The 14,875-nt window shown below is 52.2% G+C and overlaps 1 protein-coding gene across 2 annotated transcripts; it reads left to right on the forward strand.

Moving 5' to 3' along the window:
* Positions 1–81: 81 nt before the first annotated feature.
* On the forward strand, positions 82–14,810 carry ZNF428 (zinc finger protein 428). Of its 2 annotated transcripts, none has more exons than XM_022585497.3 (3): positions 82–2,465; positions 5,313–5,517; positions 9,871–14,810. In XM_022585497.3, the coding sequence occupies exons 2-3, from the start codon at positions 5,442–5,444 to the stop codon at positions 10,392–10,394; spliced, it is 600 nt and encodes a 199-aa protein (XP_022441205.1). In that variant the 5' UTR covers positions 82–2,465; positions 5,313–5,441; the 3' UTR covers positions 10,395–14,810. The 2 variants fall into 2 exon arrangements, with proteins under 2 accessions (XP_022441205.1, XP_030617105.1); XM_030761245.2 differs by lacking the exon at positions 82–2,465 and adding an exon at positions 2,519–2,827.
* Positions 14,811–14,875: the final 65 nt, after the last annotated feature.

The raw sequence follows: 14,875 nt of genomic DNA on the forward strand, positions 1-14,875 counted from the left end.
CCCATTCCTGGCTTTTGCCCCCTTTTTCTTGTTTAAAAAAAAAAGAAACACACATTTTGTACGGGGCAGGGAGGGGAACGGGGAGGGGGTTTGGCAATCCCACTAACCACCATTAAACTGAGGAGAGAAGAAGTGTTTGGGGTGGCTGTGTGTCTGTCCCTCTGCCCAGAGCTGTACCATGTTGGGAGGGGTGCTGAACTGAGGGAGGAGGGAGGGAGGGTGATGGTTACTGGTGGACGGTGTAGGCCAGTAGAGGGTCCTTACTTCTCCAAGGGCACCTCCACCCTTCCAAGAAACCTGTTTTTTTCCTGGTTAGTCTTTCAGCCAAAAGTCACCAAGTCTTGTCTCTTCAGTAGCCACTGAGCTACCCCATCCCCACCCAATAGCCTGGACCCTTCCCCTGGCTTACCCCCACCCCTAACATCAATCTCCAGAGGAGCTTTCAATTACTCACACCTTGCCCTGTCAAAACCTGTCCCTGCCCTGCTCAAAAATCTTTCCCTAGCTCCCCTTCATCTCTAGATCAAGTCAAAGCCCCTTAGTCTGGCATTCCAGGCCCCTCATTCATTCATCTAAATTTTAGACAAGTGATTCTAATTTTTGAGTCAAAACTATATTGACCTTACTTGAGTGCCAGTTACTGCTCAAAGGGCTGGAGATGCCATGGTGAATAAAACAGGCAAATGTTAGGGGTTCCAGACAGCTTAGCACTAAGCGCAAACTTGATCCTGTTCTAGGCACTGAGGACCCAAAGTGAAAAAGGTTGACTCCAGTCTTAGCTTCACAAAGCTTTCATGAGGAAACCAGACTACAGCAAGGACGGAAAAAGCAAAACAAAACAAAAACTTAACTTCAGATTGCCATAAGTACTATTAATATAAAATACAGAGTAAGGGGATGTGGGTATTGTTTTCTTTTAACTTGTTAGTATGGAAAACATCAAACATACAGAAGTAGACAGAACAGGACAATGAAGCCCCATGCTTCTGTCACCCCAGCTTCAACAACCATCACCTCATAGCCAATCCTGCTTTATCCCATAACCCTTTCACTTCTCTAAAGCCAATCTGGAGGTGCTATCTTAAAAAGATCAGAGGAAGCCTGTCACATTGACACCTGTGCCAAGATATGAATGATGAGCACAAGAGCAGCTACTCAAAGATCAGAGGGAAAAGCATTTTCAGGCAAAGGGAACAGCAAGGGCAAAGAACTGAGATGGTAAAGAGATTGGAGTGTTAGAGGGGAAGTGGAAGTAGATAGGATTGGATGGGGATGGAGGTTGAAGTCAGAGATGAGCAGGGTTAGACCATGTGTATAGCTCCTGGGCCATGATAAAGGGTTTGGATTTTTTTCTAAATGTAACGGGAGCTCATTGGAGAATCTTAAACTGGAATGTGAGTCACGTCCAGGAAGCCTGGAATTCTGCAATAGCTTCCTATACCTTCATCGTAAAGTCTGAGCTCCTAACGACGCCTGTAGGAGACTTTCCCCTCTCTGACTCTGTTCCAGGTACACTAAACTGCTTTCACTTCCTCCAACCAGGCAATTTTTTTTTGCCCCTAGGCCTTTGCCCTTGCTGTTCCCTCTGCCAGAAAGACTCCCTGGGGCAGGCGCCTCCTGTGGCTCCCACAGCTTCCTCTGCTTTACTCATCCCCAAGTCTGACCACTCCGGGTTGTGGTTCTGATTATGTGTGAATCTCCTTCCTTTGACTGGGGAGCCAGCAGGATAGAGGCCGGGTATGTTCACTGCGGAAACCATAGTGCCCTGTAGCACAGGGCCTGACACACAAGAGAGCAATAAATATTTATCCTGGTTATGGGGAGAGGGTTGTGAGGGTTGGTAAGGTTCTTGTCCGTTGTGCCCCCTCTCCGGATGCAAACTGATTTCGACTGAACTGAGGATGCCCGCTTCGCGCTAGTCCGCAGTCCCTGTGCGCATGCGCTATTGCCCGGCGTTTTCCATCCCCCCCCCCAAAGCCCCTCATATGCTAATCAATGCGCTCCGGAGTATGGCCCCTCCGGGGAATATGCAAATCAGCTCTTCCATTGCCCGAGGCCTCCCATTGTCCCGCGCTAAGGTTATGCAAATGACCAGGCCTCAGGTCCAGGATCCAGGCAGAGCTGGTACCCCCACCCCACCCCCAGCGCATCCCATTCTCTGTAAGGCGCGTTCACGATCAATCACGCACGCGCAAGCCTTGCAGTTTCTCGTTCCGTCCGGCTGCGGACTGTACCAAGTAAATCCGGACAGCGAGGGGCAAGGCCCGGAACCCCCTGCGCGAGCCTTGTCGATGGCCCGACTCAGCCCCTCTTCCCACTATGCTACAGGAATGGTCTATCTCGCCGCGCAAGCGCCCTAGGCTCTTCACGCCCCTCGTACTCCCTCCTACCCCACTTGCAGCGCAGGCGCAAAGCTGGGGCGTGCAGCCGCAGCCGCCGAGCCGGAGCTGGGGCCGCCAGCGCCGGTGAGTGTCCGGGATGGAGGTGCGCGGGGCATGCTGGGAAGCGGGCACTACGGCACCGCTGCATGATGGGAGTGACGGCTCCCGTCACGGAGGAGCCGGCAGCAGTCTTGGGCCGTGACGGCTTGAGCGCGAAATCCAGGCTCCCTTTTCTCCCCCAACTCATCTCCGTGCCGTCCTGGGGCATCCTGGGAAAATGGGACGCCGTGCCCTAAAGCATTGTGGGAGTCTGTCAGCTAGTCGTTATGAGCCTGCTGAATTCTGGGATTATCCTAGCTTCTTGTGGGGAACCGTGCCTTTTGTCATACACTTTCCGCTGAGCATCCTGGAAGCTTGGAGTGCTTCGACGAAGAGCGCCTTGGAAGGTGGTCATTATAGGCCCGAGGCATCCTGGGGAAAACTGCAGCAGCAGGGGGGACTGGGCCTTATGGTCCTGTCTAAGGTTTTGTTCTTGCCTCCTCTCCCTAGCGTTGTGGGAATGGGTGCCTATTATGTTCGCGCATGGCATCTTGGGAGTTGGTTGCTGTAGGCTCATGACACTGTGGGGTCTCCGGCACCGTTTGCGTTATGGTAGTGAGAGAACCTCATTTATGCCCCTCTAAGATCGTAGAAGCCTGTCTGGCCGCCATGTTCACTGTAGGTATGGGACTTGGGCACCAAGGACTACCTCCATTCCTGACATCTGGAATACTCTGGAAGGGGCTTTGTGTGATGTGGGCTTGGGGAAGGGTAGGCTGCACTGGTGAGCAATGTCTCCTGCTAATCCCATAAGAAGTTCTGATTGTCCCTGGTGTATGGTTGCCAGTTATAATATAGAACGCCCAGTTAAATTTGAATTTCAGGTTAACAACAAAGAACTATTTAATATACCCATGTTCCATGCGGTATTTGAGGTGTACATTTCTAAAAGACTCTATCTGGAATTCAAATTTAACTGGGTATTGTATACTTTTATTTACTAAATCTGGCAACCTATCCTGGCATAAAGTAGAGTTCCCAAATTAAATGGAGCTCTATAGGCAATAGGGTATTATGAGAACTCTGCCAGTTATGAATCCTCTCTGTCCTTAAAGCCCAATCCAAGTGTCTTTAGAAAGCTCACCTGCCATTGATGCCAGCTTTCCCGTGCCCCAGCCTCCTCCAGGCTTCAATCCTAATCTTTTTCTCTTTAGTTCCCGGCATTAAACTCGACCCCTAGAGTTTGAAGGGAATCATGCGTTTTCCACCATATTAGCCAGTGCCCAGCACAGGCCTTGGTATATAAGAGGTGCAGCTGAGGCTGCCAGCCCCTTCATAACTTCCTCTGCCTGGCTCTCTACTCTCAGGGAGCACAGTGGGAGAAAAAGAAGTGCTCTGTGTGTGTGTGTGTGTGTGTGTGTGTGTGTGTGTGTAGGGAGTATTGATGAAGAGGGAGAGAAAGGAGAGGAGTCAGAGAAGGCTTCTTGGAAGAGGCAGAGGGGGTGTTTGGCTGAGGAGAAGTATAGAGGTTCTTGTGTTTGAGGTGGGCTTTGGAGAGAGAGTAAGAGTTCTCCAGGCAGACATGGGGGAAGGAGCACATTCTAGACAGCAGTTGTAGGATTTACTAAGACCCACAGATGTGAAAAGTCCTGTCGTACATAGGGAGAGGTGAGAAGTCTGGAATGGTGGGGGTTTATAGAGGGTTGGGGTTGCGGGTAGTAATAGCCACTGCTAATGGAGTACCTGCCACATACCACCAATTTATATCAACGAGCCTACTGAATCTTCAAAAAATCTTTTCCGCTGAAGGATCATTTTATGAGAGGTAGGATGACATGGCTTCAAATCCTAGTTCACCCACCTACCAGTTGGTATGATAATTCTCTTTGTGCCTCAATTTCCTCATCTGTGCAAAGGAGATAATAATGTCTCAATGTGGTTACAAGTACGTAAGTTAAGCCCTAGAAGCCCTTTTTGTACCTAGAAGGAAACAGGCTAGAGAAGAAAGGTCCATTGTTTGAAGCTGCGCAGCTAGAATGTGGCAGATTTAGGATTCAAACCTAGGCATCATCTTGCCAAGGTATAAACTGATAAAGAATTAGGGCAGGGGCTTCCCTGGTGGCGCAGTGTTTAAGAATCCGCCTGCCAATGCAGGGGACACGGGTTCGAGCCCTGGTCCAGGAAGATCCCACATGTGGTGGAGCGACTAAACCCGTGCGCCACAACTACTGTGCTCTAGAGCCTGCGAGCCACAACTCCTGAGCCCACGCACCTAGAGCCTGTGCTCCGCAACAGGAGAAGCCACCGCAATGAGAAGCCCGCGCACCACAATGAAGAGTAGCCCCCCGCTCGCCGCAGTTAGAGAAAGCCCGTGTGCAGCAACGAAGACCCAATGCAGCCAAAAATAAATAAAAACTAAATTAAAAGAAAAAAAGGAGGGCTCACATTCACAAATCAGTGCAACCATACTAGTTTTTAAAATATAGAACTACTTCTAGACTGGTTGGTATATCAGCACTATTCCAAGTAATCCCCACCCCCAGCTGCCACTTCGGACTCTTCCCCCCGCCCCAGACTTTCCCACAGCCTAGCAAGCAAAGGGTTAATGCCTGGCGTAGGCCGACGTTCCCCTCTCAGTTCTGATTGGTGCCCATGTTGGTGCTCGCTGTTAAATATTTGGAATATTACCCTTCCCCACCCCATTGAATGAGAACCAGATGGGGAAATTAAGGCCTGCAGCGGGGCAGAGCCTGCAGTGAAGGCTCTGTAGGCAGTCAAGGCCCTTCAGGCAGTCAAGGACAGGGTTGGGATCTGAGCATACTGAGTCCTGGGGAGGCAGATGCTATGTAAAAGTTTATTGAGTCATCACAGGCCTTTCCTTCCCCTGTCCAGCATCCCCCTCTACCTGCTGACATCCTGCATCAGAGGACTCGTGGCCGACGTGTGGCTGTGGAAAGCTGGCCAGGGAGGGACACTGCCCAGCTGCTGCTCTGCTCCTGTCTCCTGTCCCCTCCCCTGGCCATGACAGAAACCCGTGAGCCAGCTGAGACTGGGGGCTACGCCAGCCTGGAGGAAGACGATGAGGACCTCTCTCCAGGTGAGATGGCCTTCGAGGTGGTGGTGTTGGCTTGACTATCTTCCTGGTTTGGGATCGGGGCTCCGCTGAGAAATCTTGACGGGGAGTGGCTCCTTATCTCGCTAGGTTTTCTGTTCTGATTAGGACTCTGTGCCCTGCTAGGGGATCCCTTCCTGCTGAGACTTCTGGGGGTTATAGATTGGCTGGGATTGCTCTCCTTGTGATCACTTTCTTTGCTGGAAGTTCTGGATCGGCTGTGGTCTCTCTTCTTTCTGGGAGTTCTAGATGGGCTGTAATCGTTCTCCTTGCTAGAAGTTCTAGTTTGGCTGAGATCTCTCCCCTTGCTGGAGGTTGGAGATCGTCTGAGAGCACTCTCTTTTCTGGGGGTTCTGGATCGACTGTAATATCTTTCCTTGCTGGAGGTTCTAGTTTGGCTGTGATCTCTCTCCTCACTGGAGGTTCTAGATTGGCTGTGATCTTTCTCTTTTCTGAGGGTTCTAGATTGGCTGTGATTTCTTTCCTTGCTGGAGGTTCTGAAGTGGCTGTGATCTCTTTCCTTGCTGGAGATTCTAGTTTGGCTGTAATCTCTCTCCGTGCTGGGGGTTCTGGAGTGGCTGCGACCGCTCTCCTTACTGGGGGTTCTGGACAGGGTGCAACCTCTCTCCTTACTGGGTGTTCTAGATCGGCTGTGGACTCTCTCCTTGCTGGGGCTTCTAGACCGTCTGCGACCTCTCTCCTTGCTGTGGGTTCTAGATCGTCTGTGACCTCTCTCTCTGTGCTGGGGCTTCTAGACTGGCTGTAACATCTTTCCCTTTTGGGGGTTCTAAATTGGTTATAAGTTTTCCCCTTGCTGCAGATTCTAGAGTGGCTGTGTCTTCCCATCTGACTGGGAGTTCCCTTCTGGGTACGACTTCTTGCCCTGCTATGATTTCTCTTCCAGCTGTGACCTCTCACCCTGCTGTGGGCCCTCTCCCTACTGCGACTTCTTGCCCTTCTAGGCATTCTAGACCAGCTGCGACTTCGGGGCTGGCTGGGGGTGCTAGACTGGCTGTGACTTTGGGGCCTGCTGGGTGCACTACCTTGGTTGTAACTCTCGGCCCTGCTGAACACTTCAGTAGGGCTGTAACTCCATCCCTTGCTGGGGGTGATCTTCTGACTATAACTCTTCACCCTCCTCGATGATGCTGGAGACGGGCAGTGACCTTTCTCCTCGAAGGGAGTTCTAGACAGAAGTACCTGTCTTTGCCCTACTGGGGGTTCCAGCCAGGCTGGAGCTCTTCCCCATATCCAAGGCTCCTGGGAGGCTGTAGCTCCTCTTTCTGCTCACATTTCTAGGCTGGCTGTCACTCCTTTCCCGGTTGTTGGTTCTCAGCTGGCTGTAACTCTTTCTCCAACTCTGTTTTCGCTGGGAAGTAGGAGTTCTCACCCTGCTGGGCATACCTGGTCTGGCACCATTAGTTCTTATCCTGCTGGGAGTGCTGGCCCTGTTGGCTGACCTCTTGGAGCTGTGGCTTCCCCTTCTGCCAGGAGTTCTGCCTCGGCTGTGGGTGCCTCTGCGCCGGGGGCGTCTTACCCTGCTGGCCTTGCTGGCTTTGCTGGTCCTGATGTCAGTGCTAGCTTTGCTAGGCGTTCGGGCCGTGCCGTGGGCTCGGGACTTGTTGCTGGGCTGGTTAGAAGGGGCTGCCTTTGTACTTGCCCATTTGGGAGATTCGGAAATGCTTGGGCTCGTGACCGAGTTAGGGGCGGTCACAGGTTTGGTGGACACAGAGGGGCTGTTGGGCATTGCCGATTTGGTGGTCTTCAAGGAGGCAGGAGGATTGGGAGACGCTGCGGGCATCGAGGGTCCCACGGACGCCGGAGACACGCTGGGCTTCCGGGCTCTCGCAGGTGGAGAAGGCAGGGTGGCTGCAAAATGGCCTATGGTCCAGGAAGTCACGGTGGACACAAAAGGCCTGGTAGCCGTGGGTGACCACCTGATTGCCTTTCCCAGGCCAACTTCATGAAGTCGCAGTGGGCAGTGAAGACTCTGGAGGGGAGGTGGTGTGAAGTCAGAGATGGGAGGAGAAAGAGGGGTGGAGCCCCAGCTCAAAGCTGGAGGTGTTTCGTCTGTGGTTTGCAGCCGTTCAGCAAATGCCTCCCCAGGCTGCCTTATGCTCAGCATTGCTAGGGACACAGAGATGGGTCAGACCCAGGTCCTGCCTTCCAGGAGTCTCCAGTCTCCAGACCCAGACCGTCACTGTCCAGGCTGTCAGGGTGTGTTAGGGGGCAGGGCGACCCCAGACGAGAGAGGCACTGACTGCCTGGGCAGTCAGGGAGGACATCACAGAAGAGGTGACGTGGAGCTGGCGCCTTAAAGAGGAGCAGGAGTTTGCTAGTCGAGAAGGAGAGGGTCGCTCCAGGTGGGAGAAGAGCAGACGCGAAGGCCTGGAGGAGGGAGAGCAGGGCCACCCTTGTTCATTCAATCCACACATCCCGTTGGAGACCCCAGATGAGTCAGAGCTGCCCCTGAGGGGTTTCTAGCCTGAAGGAGGAGACATTCTGGGGCCCAGATGGCTACAGCCTTTAGGACAGTGACAGGGGAGATGGAGCCAGGGTGGAGGGAACAGGGGAGAGACCCTCTGCCTGAAGTCATCAGGGGTGGTGACTTCATGGAGGACAGAGCCTGTGCTGGGCCCTGAAGGATGAGTAGGAGATTGCCAGGCAGATGGAGGGGGGAACAGCATTCCAGGCAGAGGGACCAGCCCACGACAAGGCCTCGGGAAACATTTGTTAAATGGCAGACAGACAGCAGGACAGAGGCAGGAACAAGTAAGAAACAGAGAGAGCTGCAGGGAAGGACGGACGCTCAGCAAACATAACCTGTTCTTCTGAGCTGGGTGATGCTGGGGACCCAGCGCTGAGTCAGACCAGGCCTGCCCGCTGGTCTGGTGGGGAAAGGACTGGAACACAGGTGACCACAGCCCTGCAGGCTCAGGGCTAGGACAGCCAGGGGGCAAGAGCAAGTGACCGGTTGCCTGGGATTAGGAGATCTGGGATGCTCTCATCAGGGAGGAAAGCCTCCTTCTGGGTCCTTAAAGGATAACGGGAGACATTCCCAGCAGAGGGAATGGCATGTGTGAAAGCCGCAGAAAAGCCTGTCAAATTGAATGCCAGGCACAAAGAAAGTGTTCTAGATGCTAGGGACGCAGTCATGAGCCAGACGAAGTCCCTGCTTTCAGGGACAGGCAGTAAACGTATAAGCAGGTGTTACATACAATACCTTGAGGAGAAAAATAAAGCAGAGTTAGGGGCGTAGAGAGTGCTAGGGAGGGATTGCTGGTTAGACGGACTGACCAGGGTTTCACCGAAGTGACACTTGAGCAGAGATGTGACAGAGGGGAGGGATCAAGCCTTAGTCCCTCTGCAGAAAGGGTGGCAAAGGCCCTGAGGTGGGTGCCGGCCCAGGGAGTTGAGGGACGTGAGGAGGCAGTGGGGCTGGCTCAGTGGTAACGGGGTCCCTGTACGCTGCCGGGGGAAACTGAGGAAGGGGGGCCAGTGGGTACAGGGCTAGGCTGCCACAGTCCTAGGAGATGCTTTGGGCAGGCTTCTGCCACCACGTCTGTAGAAGCCAGTATTTTGCTGCTGCCGTAGTGGGGGCTCCCCTCTCCACACCCCCCATAACAGTTGTTGGTGTCACCCTTCCTGTACAGTGACTTTCCATTTTTTTTTAAACCTAAACTTGTCCTAGGCATGTCCTTCATACCCATGAAATCACAGTAATATATCTATATTTACAAATAAATATTTTAACTCACTTAACTAGATATTTTTATATATATATATATATATATATATAAAACCACATATATCAGAGTATGTGTATGTGTTTTAATTTGCTGAAGTACCTGTTCACGTGTTTGTCTCCCTAAAATGATCCAGTGTAGGCCATCACCCACATTTAGCTTTTTCCCTGTTTAACTGTGTGACTGGAGGCCAGTGAGTCACCTAACCTCTCTGTGCCTCAGTTTCCCCAGTTGTCACTTAGGGATAATAGTACCTCCCTCAGGGTTGTTGTAAGGATTAGTTGAGTTAATATATAAAAAACAAGGTTCTTAAAATAGTAGTGGACACTGTCATTGTTGTTTTTATTACTCCTACGTCTCCTACTTTGTTCTTTTTAAACCCCTAAGATGCAGTTCTTGCAAGACGTTCATTTGCTTGACACACAGATGCTGCCTGTTCTGCACGATGGGGATCCATCTGTGGGGAGAGCAGGGTCGGGCCCGGGCTGCCCTCTCCATACTGTGGCGAGTCTGAACGGGGCTCAGGGAGGGGACAGCCGGGCACAGCGCTCTGTCCCTGATGCCGCCGTCTTTCCTCTTCCGCCCCCTGTAGGCCCCGAGCATTCCTCTGACTCCGAATATACTCTCTCAGAGCCGGACTCCGAAGAGGAAGAAGATGAGGAGGAGGAGGAAGAGGAGACCACTGATGACCCCGAATATGACCCCGGCTACAAGGTGAAGCAGCGCCTGGGGGGGGGCCGGGGGGGCCCATCCCGCCGGGCCCCCCGCGCAGCCCAGCTCCCGGGCCCCCCAGCCCAGCCCTGCCAGCTCTGTGGCCGCTCCGCCCTTGGGGAGGCCCCACCGGGCACCCCACCTTGCCGGCTCTGCTGCCCCGCTACAGCCCCCCAGGAAGCGCCAGCTCCTGAAAGCAGGGCCCTCGGGGAGGAAGAGGAGGAGCCGCCTCGGGCTGGGGAGGGCCGACCAGCTGGGAGGGGGGAGGAGGGGGAGGGGGAGGAGGGGGAGGAGGAGGAGGAGGAGGAGGGCGGCGCCTACCACTGTACCGAGTGCGAGGATTCCTTTGACAACCTCGGGGAGCTGCACGGGCACTTCATGCTGCATGCCCGGGGTGAGGTGTAGGGAGCGCCCAGACCTAGGGAGCTCGGCAGAGGGGTGGGGCGGGTGGGGTGGGAGGAGGGGGCTGAGGACATCGGGGTGGTCGCAGTGGTCACGGGGATGGGGTCCCACTGATCTGTGTCGTCTTAGCAGTAGTTGTGTGAAAGCCAGAATAAAAGCCAAATTCTGTGTCGGCCGAGTGTGCATTTGAGGTCTGTGTGTGTGTGTGTGTGTGTGTGTGTGTGTGCGTGTGTGTAAGCTCGAGGGTATAAGGCATGCGCCTGGGCATTTACCTCACCATCCCTGGGCTCCTTGGGGAAAGCTAAGGATCGTTGTTGCTGAGATAATTAACGTTTACTAAGTGCATATGTTCAGTGTGGTTCCCATTATTTCATCATGGACCCCGTGATGCACAGGCTCACACACAACAGAATTTTTTGCTCACGTCATAGTCCAGGATGGGTGTTTCAGGTTGGCAGGTAACCTCCATATGGTGTTTTGGGGACCCAGGCCATCCTGTAACCCTTTTGGCATTCACATGGTCATGGCTGGGTGTCCATGGCCTGGGTTCTGCCAGAGGAAGAGGAAAGAGAGCCTGGACAGGTACACATGTTCTCTTAGAAGCCCCAGCCTGGAGGGGGCACACAGTGCTTCCACTTACGTCCCTTTGCTGAGAGATTAGTCACATGGCCACAGCCTGCTGCAAGGGAGTCTGGGAAAGGCGGTCTAGCCAAGTGCCCAGAAAATGGTTTGTGGAAGACAGCTCGTGCTCTCTGCCACTTCATCCAAGAACCTTCACAAAGAGGACTTTAATTATAATCACAGCTCTGCTTCCTGAGTGCTTCCTGGGTGCCAAGTGCCAGTCCAAGAGCTTTATGTATATTCACTAAGAGAAGTTGTGCATCTAGGAACTTACAGAAATAGAACTTTAATTATAATTACAGCTGCCATTTTCCCGGCACTTACAGAGTGCTGCATTTTATTTACATGAGATCATCGGGTCCTTAGAATAACTCTGCGAGGTAGGGACTGTGATCCATTAATTCATTTAACAAATATCTTTTGAATACTTGCTGTGTGCTAAGCATTGGGAACACACCAGTGAATAAAATAAAATCCATGTCCTCGTGGAGCTTACATGGAGGTGGGAGGGGACCACCGGTGGGGACAGATAGTAAACAAAAAGTAAACAAGAAGGATGTAACATATGCTGGATGTAAGTGCTGGATGTCAGTGCTGTGGAGAAAAATAGAGAAGAGAAGGGGGAACAGTTCTGGAAGAGGGTGCAGTTTTAAATAGTGTAGTCCTCCCTGAGGAGGTGACAGAGACCTAAGCAGAGACCTGAGAAAGGGAGGGAGGGAGCCTGGCACACGGGTGGGAAGAGCGATCTAGGCGAGGGGGGGTGGGGCAGGAGCCTGCCCCACGTGTCAATTAGGCAAGAGTGGCTGGAGGGGATAAGGGATGGCAGGGCTGGAGGGATGAGGTCAGAGGGGAACAGAGGGTCAGCTTATTACAGCCTTGTGGAAACACAGGCTCTTGCTCTGAGATGGGAAGTACTAATTCACAGAAGCTTGGCACTGAAGCTCCTTTGAAAATAGAAGCCTAATTATAATAATAGCTACCATTTACTGAGCATTTACTGTGTGCCAAGCTCTGTTCTAAGGCGCTTTACATGTGTTAACTCATAGAAGCTTGGCAACTAAGAACCTTCAAGAATAGAACCTGAATTACCATAATGGCTCACAGCGGACCAGGCCCTGGGCTAAGCGCTTTATATGGACGATCACATCGGATCCTTATGAGGTAGGGACTGTTACTTATTACTCATTCATTCAGCAGTGATTTATTGAATACCTAGGAGATGCAGGCACTGTTTGGGGAGCTGGGAGTAGGGTGGTGAACACAATGAACAAAAATCCCTGCCTTTGCGGAGGTTATATTATAAAGGGGAAAACAGATACTTGAATATTTAAGTAAAACGCTTAGAATGTTAGAAGGTTGTAAGTGCTGTGGAGGAAAAGAGAAGGGGGATGGGGAGGCTTGTGTGTGTGTGTGTGTGTGTGTGTGTGTGTGTGTGTGTGTGTGAAGCAGTTTCAAATGGGTGTGTGTGTGAAGCAGTTTCAAACGGGGTAGTCAGGAAAGGCTTCACTAAAAAGGTGACATCAAAGCAGAGATCTAGAGGAGGAGGAACGGGCCATGTGGCTGTGGGAACAGCAAGTGCAAAGGCCCTGAGGTGGAACCTGCTTGGGATGTTTGTTGAAGAGCACTTGGGGCCACAAGGCTGTTGCTGAGGAAGGCAGGGGGAAGACTGGTGGGAACACAAGAGCAGAGACGGGCAGAGAAAAGCAGAGGGGAAGAGGACCGGGTCACACAGGCCATTAATACCGACTCTGACTTTCTCTCCGAGTGTGTCGTCGTCATCATAATTCTTAGAGGCGTAGGGGCTGCTATCACGACCATTTTACAACTGCTACAGCCAGGGCACAGAGAGGTTGAGTAATCTTCTAGAGGTCACACAGCTGGGAAGAAGCAGAGGCCAGGTTTGAATCCAGACAACTAGAACTAAGGCACCCATTCTTAGCCACTAAGCCACACACCAGAAATGGCTGTCCACAGCCACCATCCGACTTGCAGGAGTGTATTTGGTCTCCAGAGTTATTGAGGTTTTTTAAATCACGTTGGTTACCAACATTTAAAAATGGGCAGGTTTGACACAACAATGGAAGTTTCTGGCTTCCTTGTGAGATTGATTGCTGAACCCACAATCCCATGGGGCAGTAGTTTGCTGGAGCTGAGTAGGGGTCACCTATTAATGGGGCATTCCCTCCCGCATGCCCAGTCCCCACTGCCTGGCATCTGGACCCCTTACACCCTGCTTGCCTCACTGATTGATGGTACCTGCTTGGCCCCAAAGAGCATTTACATTCTGACGCCTGTTACAGGACCTTGACCAAAGCATCTTTCAAAACCCATACTTTTCATCGTAGAAGCTCAGAATCTTATGCACTCTTGGAGACTTTCATAACCACTATAGCTTAGCATCATTGAATCTCAGAATCATCACAGCAGAAATTCACAGCTCATTAAAACCACATGGATGCATCTTATTTCCTGGAGCAGCGTGCCTAAGCCCTCTTCTGCCCTCAGACGGGGCTTTCTAAGCACAGAAGTAGATTATCCATTCATCATTAGAAGTTCCTAAGGATCACGAGAGACTGGGAATCTCCTGGGGTCTCCTGGGGTCATTCAGTTCTTCAGGGCCCAGGCAGGGTATGGAGACCAAGCTAGGAATTCCAGAGGACTCAGTACCGGGAATTGGTTACACAGGTACTAAAACACTGAGAGCACAAACATGGAAAAGTGAGGTAACTGAGAAATTAGTGTCTGCAAGAAGCTCCCACCTCTAGGACTGGGATGCAGAAGGAGAAGCGCGATGATCAGAACCCAGTGGGAGCTTGGTGGGCAGGCCACGCCACGTGTATGGCTGGTGCAGGGACTGGCTACCACACAGCTGCTGCTTAAACCCCAAGGGGGGCACGGTGCCTTGTGCTGAGAGTGTAGAAAGGCGACGGAGCCCGAACTGCTGCTGGAGGGGTTCCAGCAGGAGCCTAAGGCAAGGTGAGTCCCTTCTCCCCTCTTCCGACCTTCCTTCTTCCCATACCTCTTGTGGGATGAACTTAAGGAAGCCAGCTTTCCAGGGAGTCTGGGAAGCATAGCTGCAGAAAGCCCAGCCTCATGGAGCAGTGTGGAAGGGTGGGCTGAGGCTGAGAAATAGGTAAACGACTGGGCGCAGTCAAGGAGTTCTTTCTTGAGCGTCCATGGTAAGCGCTGTCCTAGGTGCTGGGGATGAAGCAATGAGGAAGACAACCCACTTGCCCTCAGAAGCTTGGGTTCTAGAGGAAGGACACATATGATGACAGAAACACAGCTGTGATAACTCCAGGTGTTGAAGAGTGCTGGGAATAAACTAAATCAGGCTAAGGGTTGGAGGTGCTGTTTTAGCCAAGGAGGACCTCTCCAAAGTGGCAGGTATTGAGACCTGAATAATGAGGAGGAAGCCTTGCAAAGTTCTGGGTAAGAGGGAACAGCAAGTGCAAAGGCTGAGGCAGATGCCAGCCTGGCATGTGTGGCTAGAGTGTAGTGAAAACGACAGAACCGGGAGGGAGTTGAGATTGCTTAATGGGCTGGAACCTAGTCATTGTTGGGTTTTGTGGGCCTGGGTAAGGCCTTTGGATGTTACTTATGGGATGCTGTTGGAGGGTTTTGAATGAGGAATGATGTAAGCTGACTTACATATACACAGGGGGTGGTCTGTAGTAGACAGACTGGAAGGGTGGGGGGAGCAGTAGTGGTAGCAGACCCAGCCCCCTGCTGTCTTCTTGCTCCGCCATCCTGTTGTCGCTCTCATGGTCCAAGATGGCTGGATACCATGTCCACGTTCCAGGTGGGAAGGTCAAGGAAAGGCAGGTTCCTTTCTGAAGCTTGAGGACTCTACCCAGGAATTT

Source organism: Delphinapterus leucas, chromosome 20, assembly GCF_059928025.1.
Source record: "Delphinapterus leucas isolate spDelLeu-1000000601 "Yukka" chromosome 20, BTC_Dleu_Yukka2, whole genome shotgun sequence".
Classification (NCBI taxonomy): domain Eukaryota; kingdom Metazoa; phylum Chordata; class Mammalia; order Artiodactyla; family Monodontidae; genus Delphinapterus; species Delphinapterus leucas.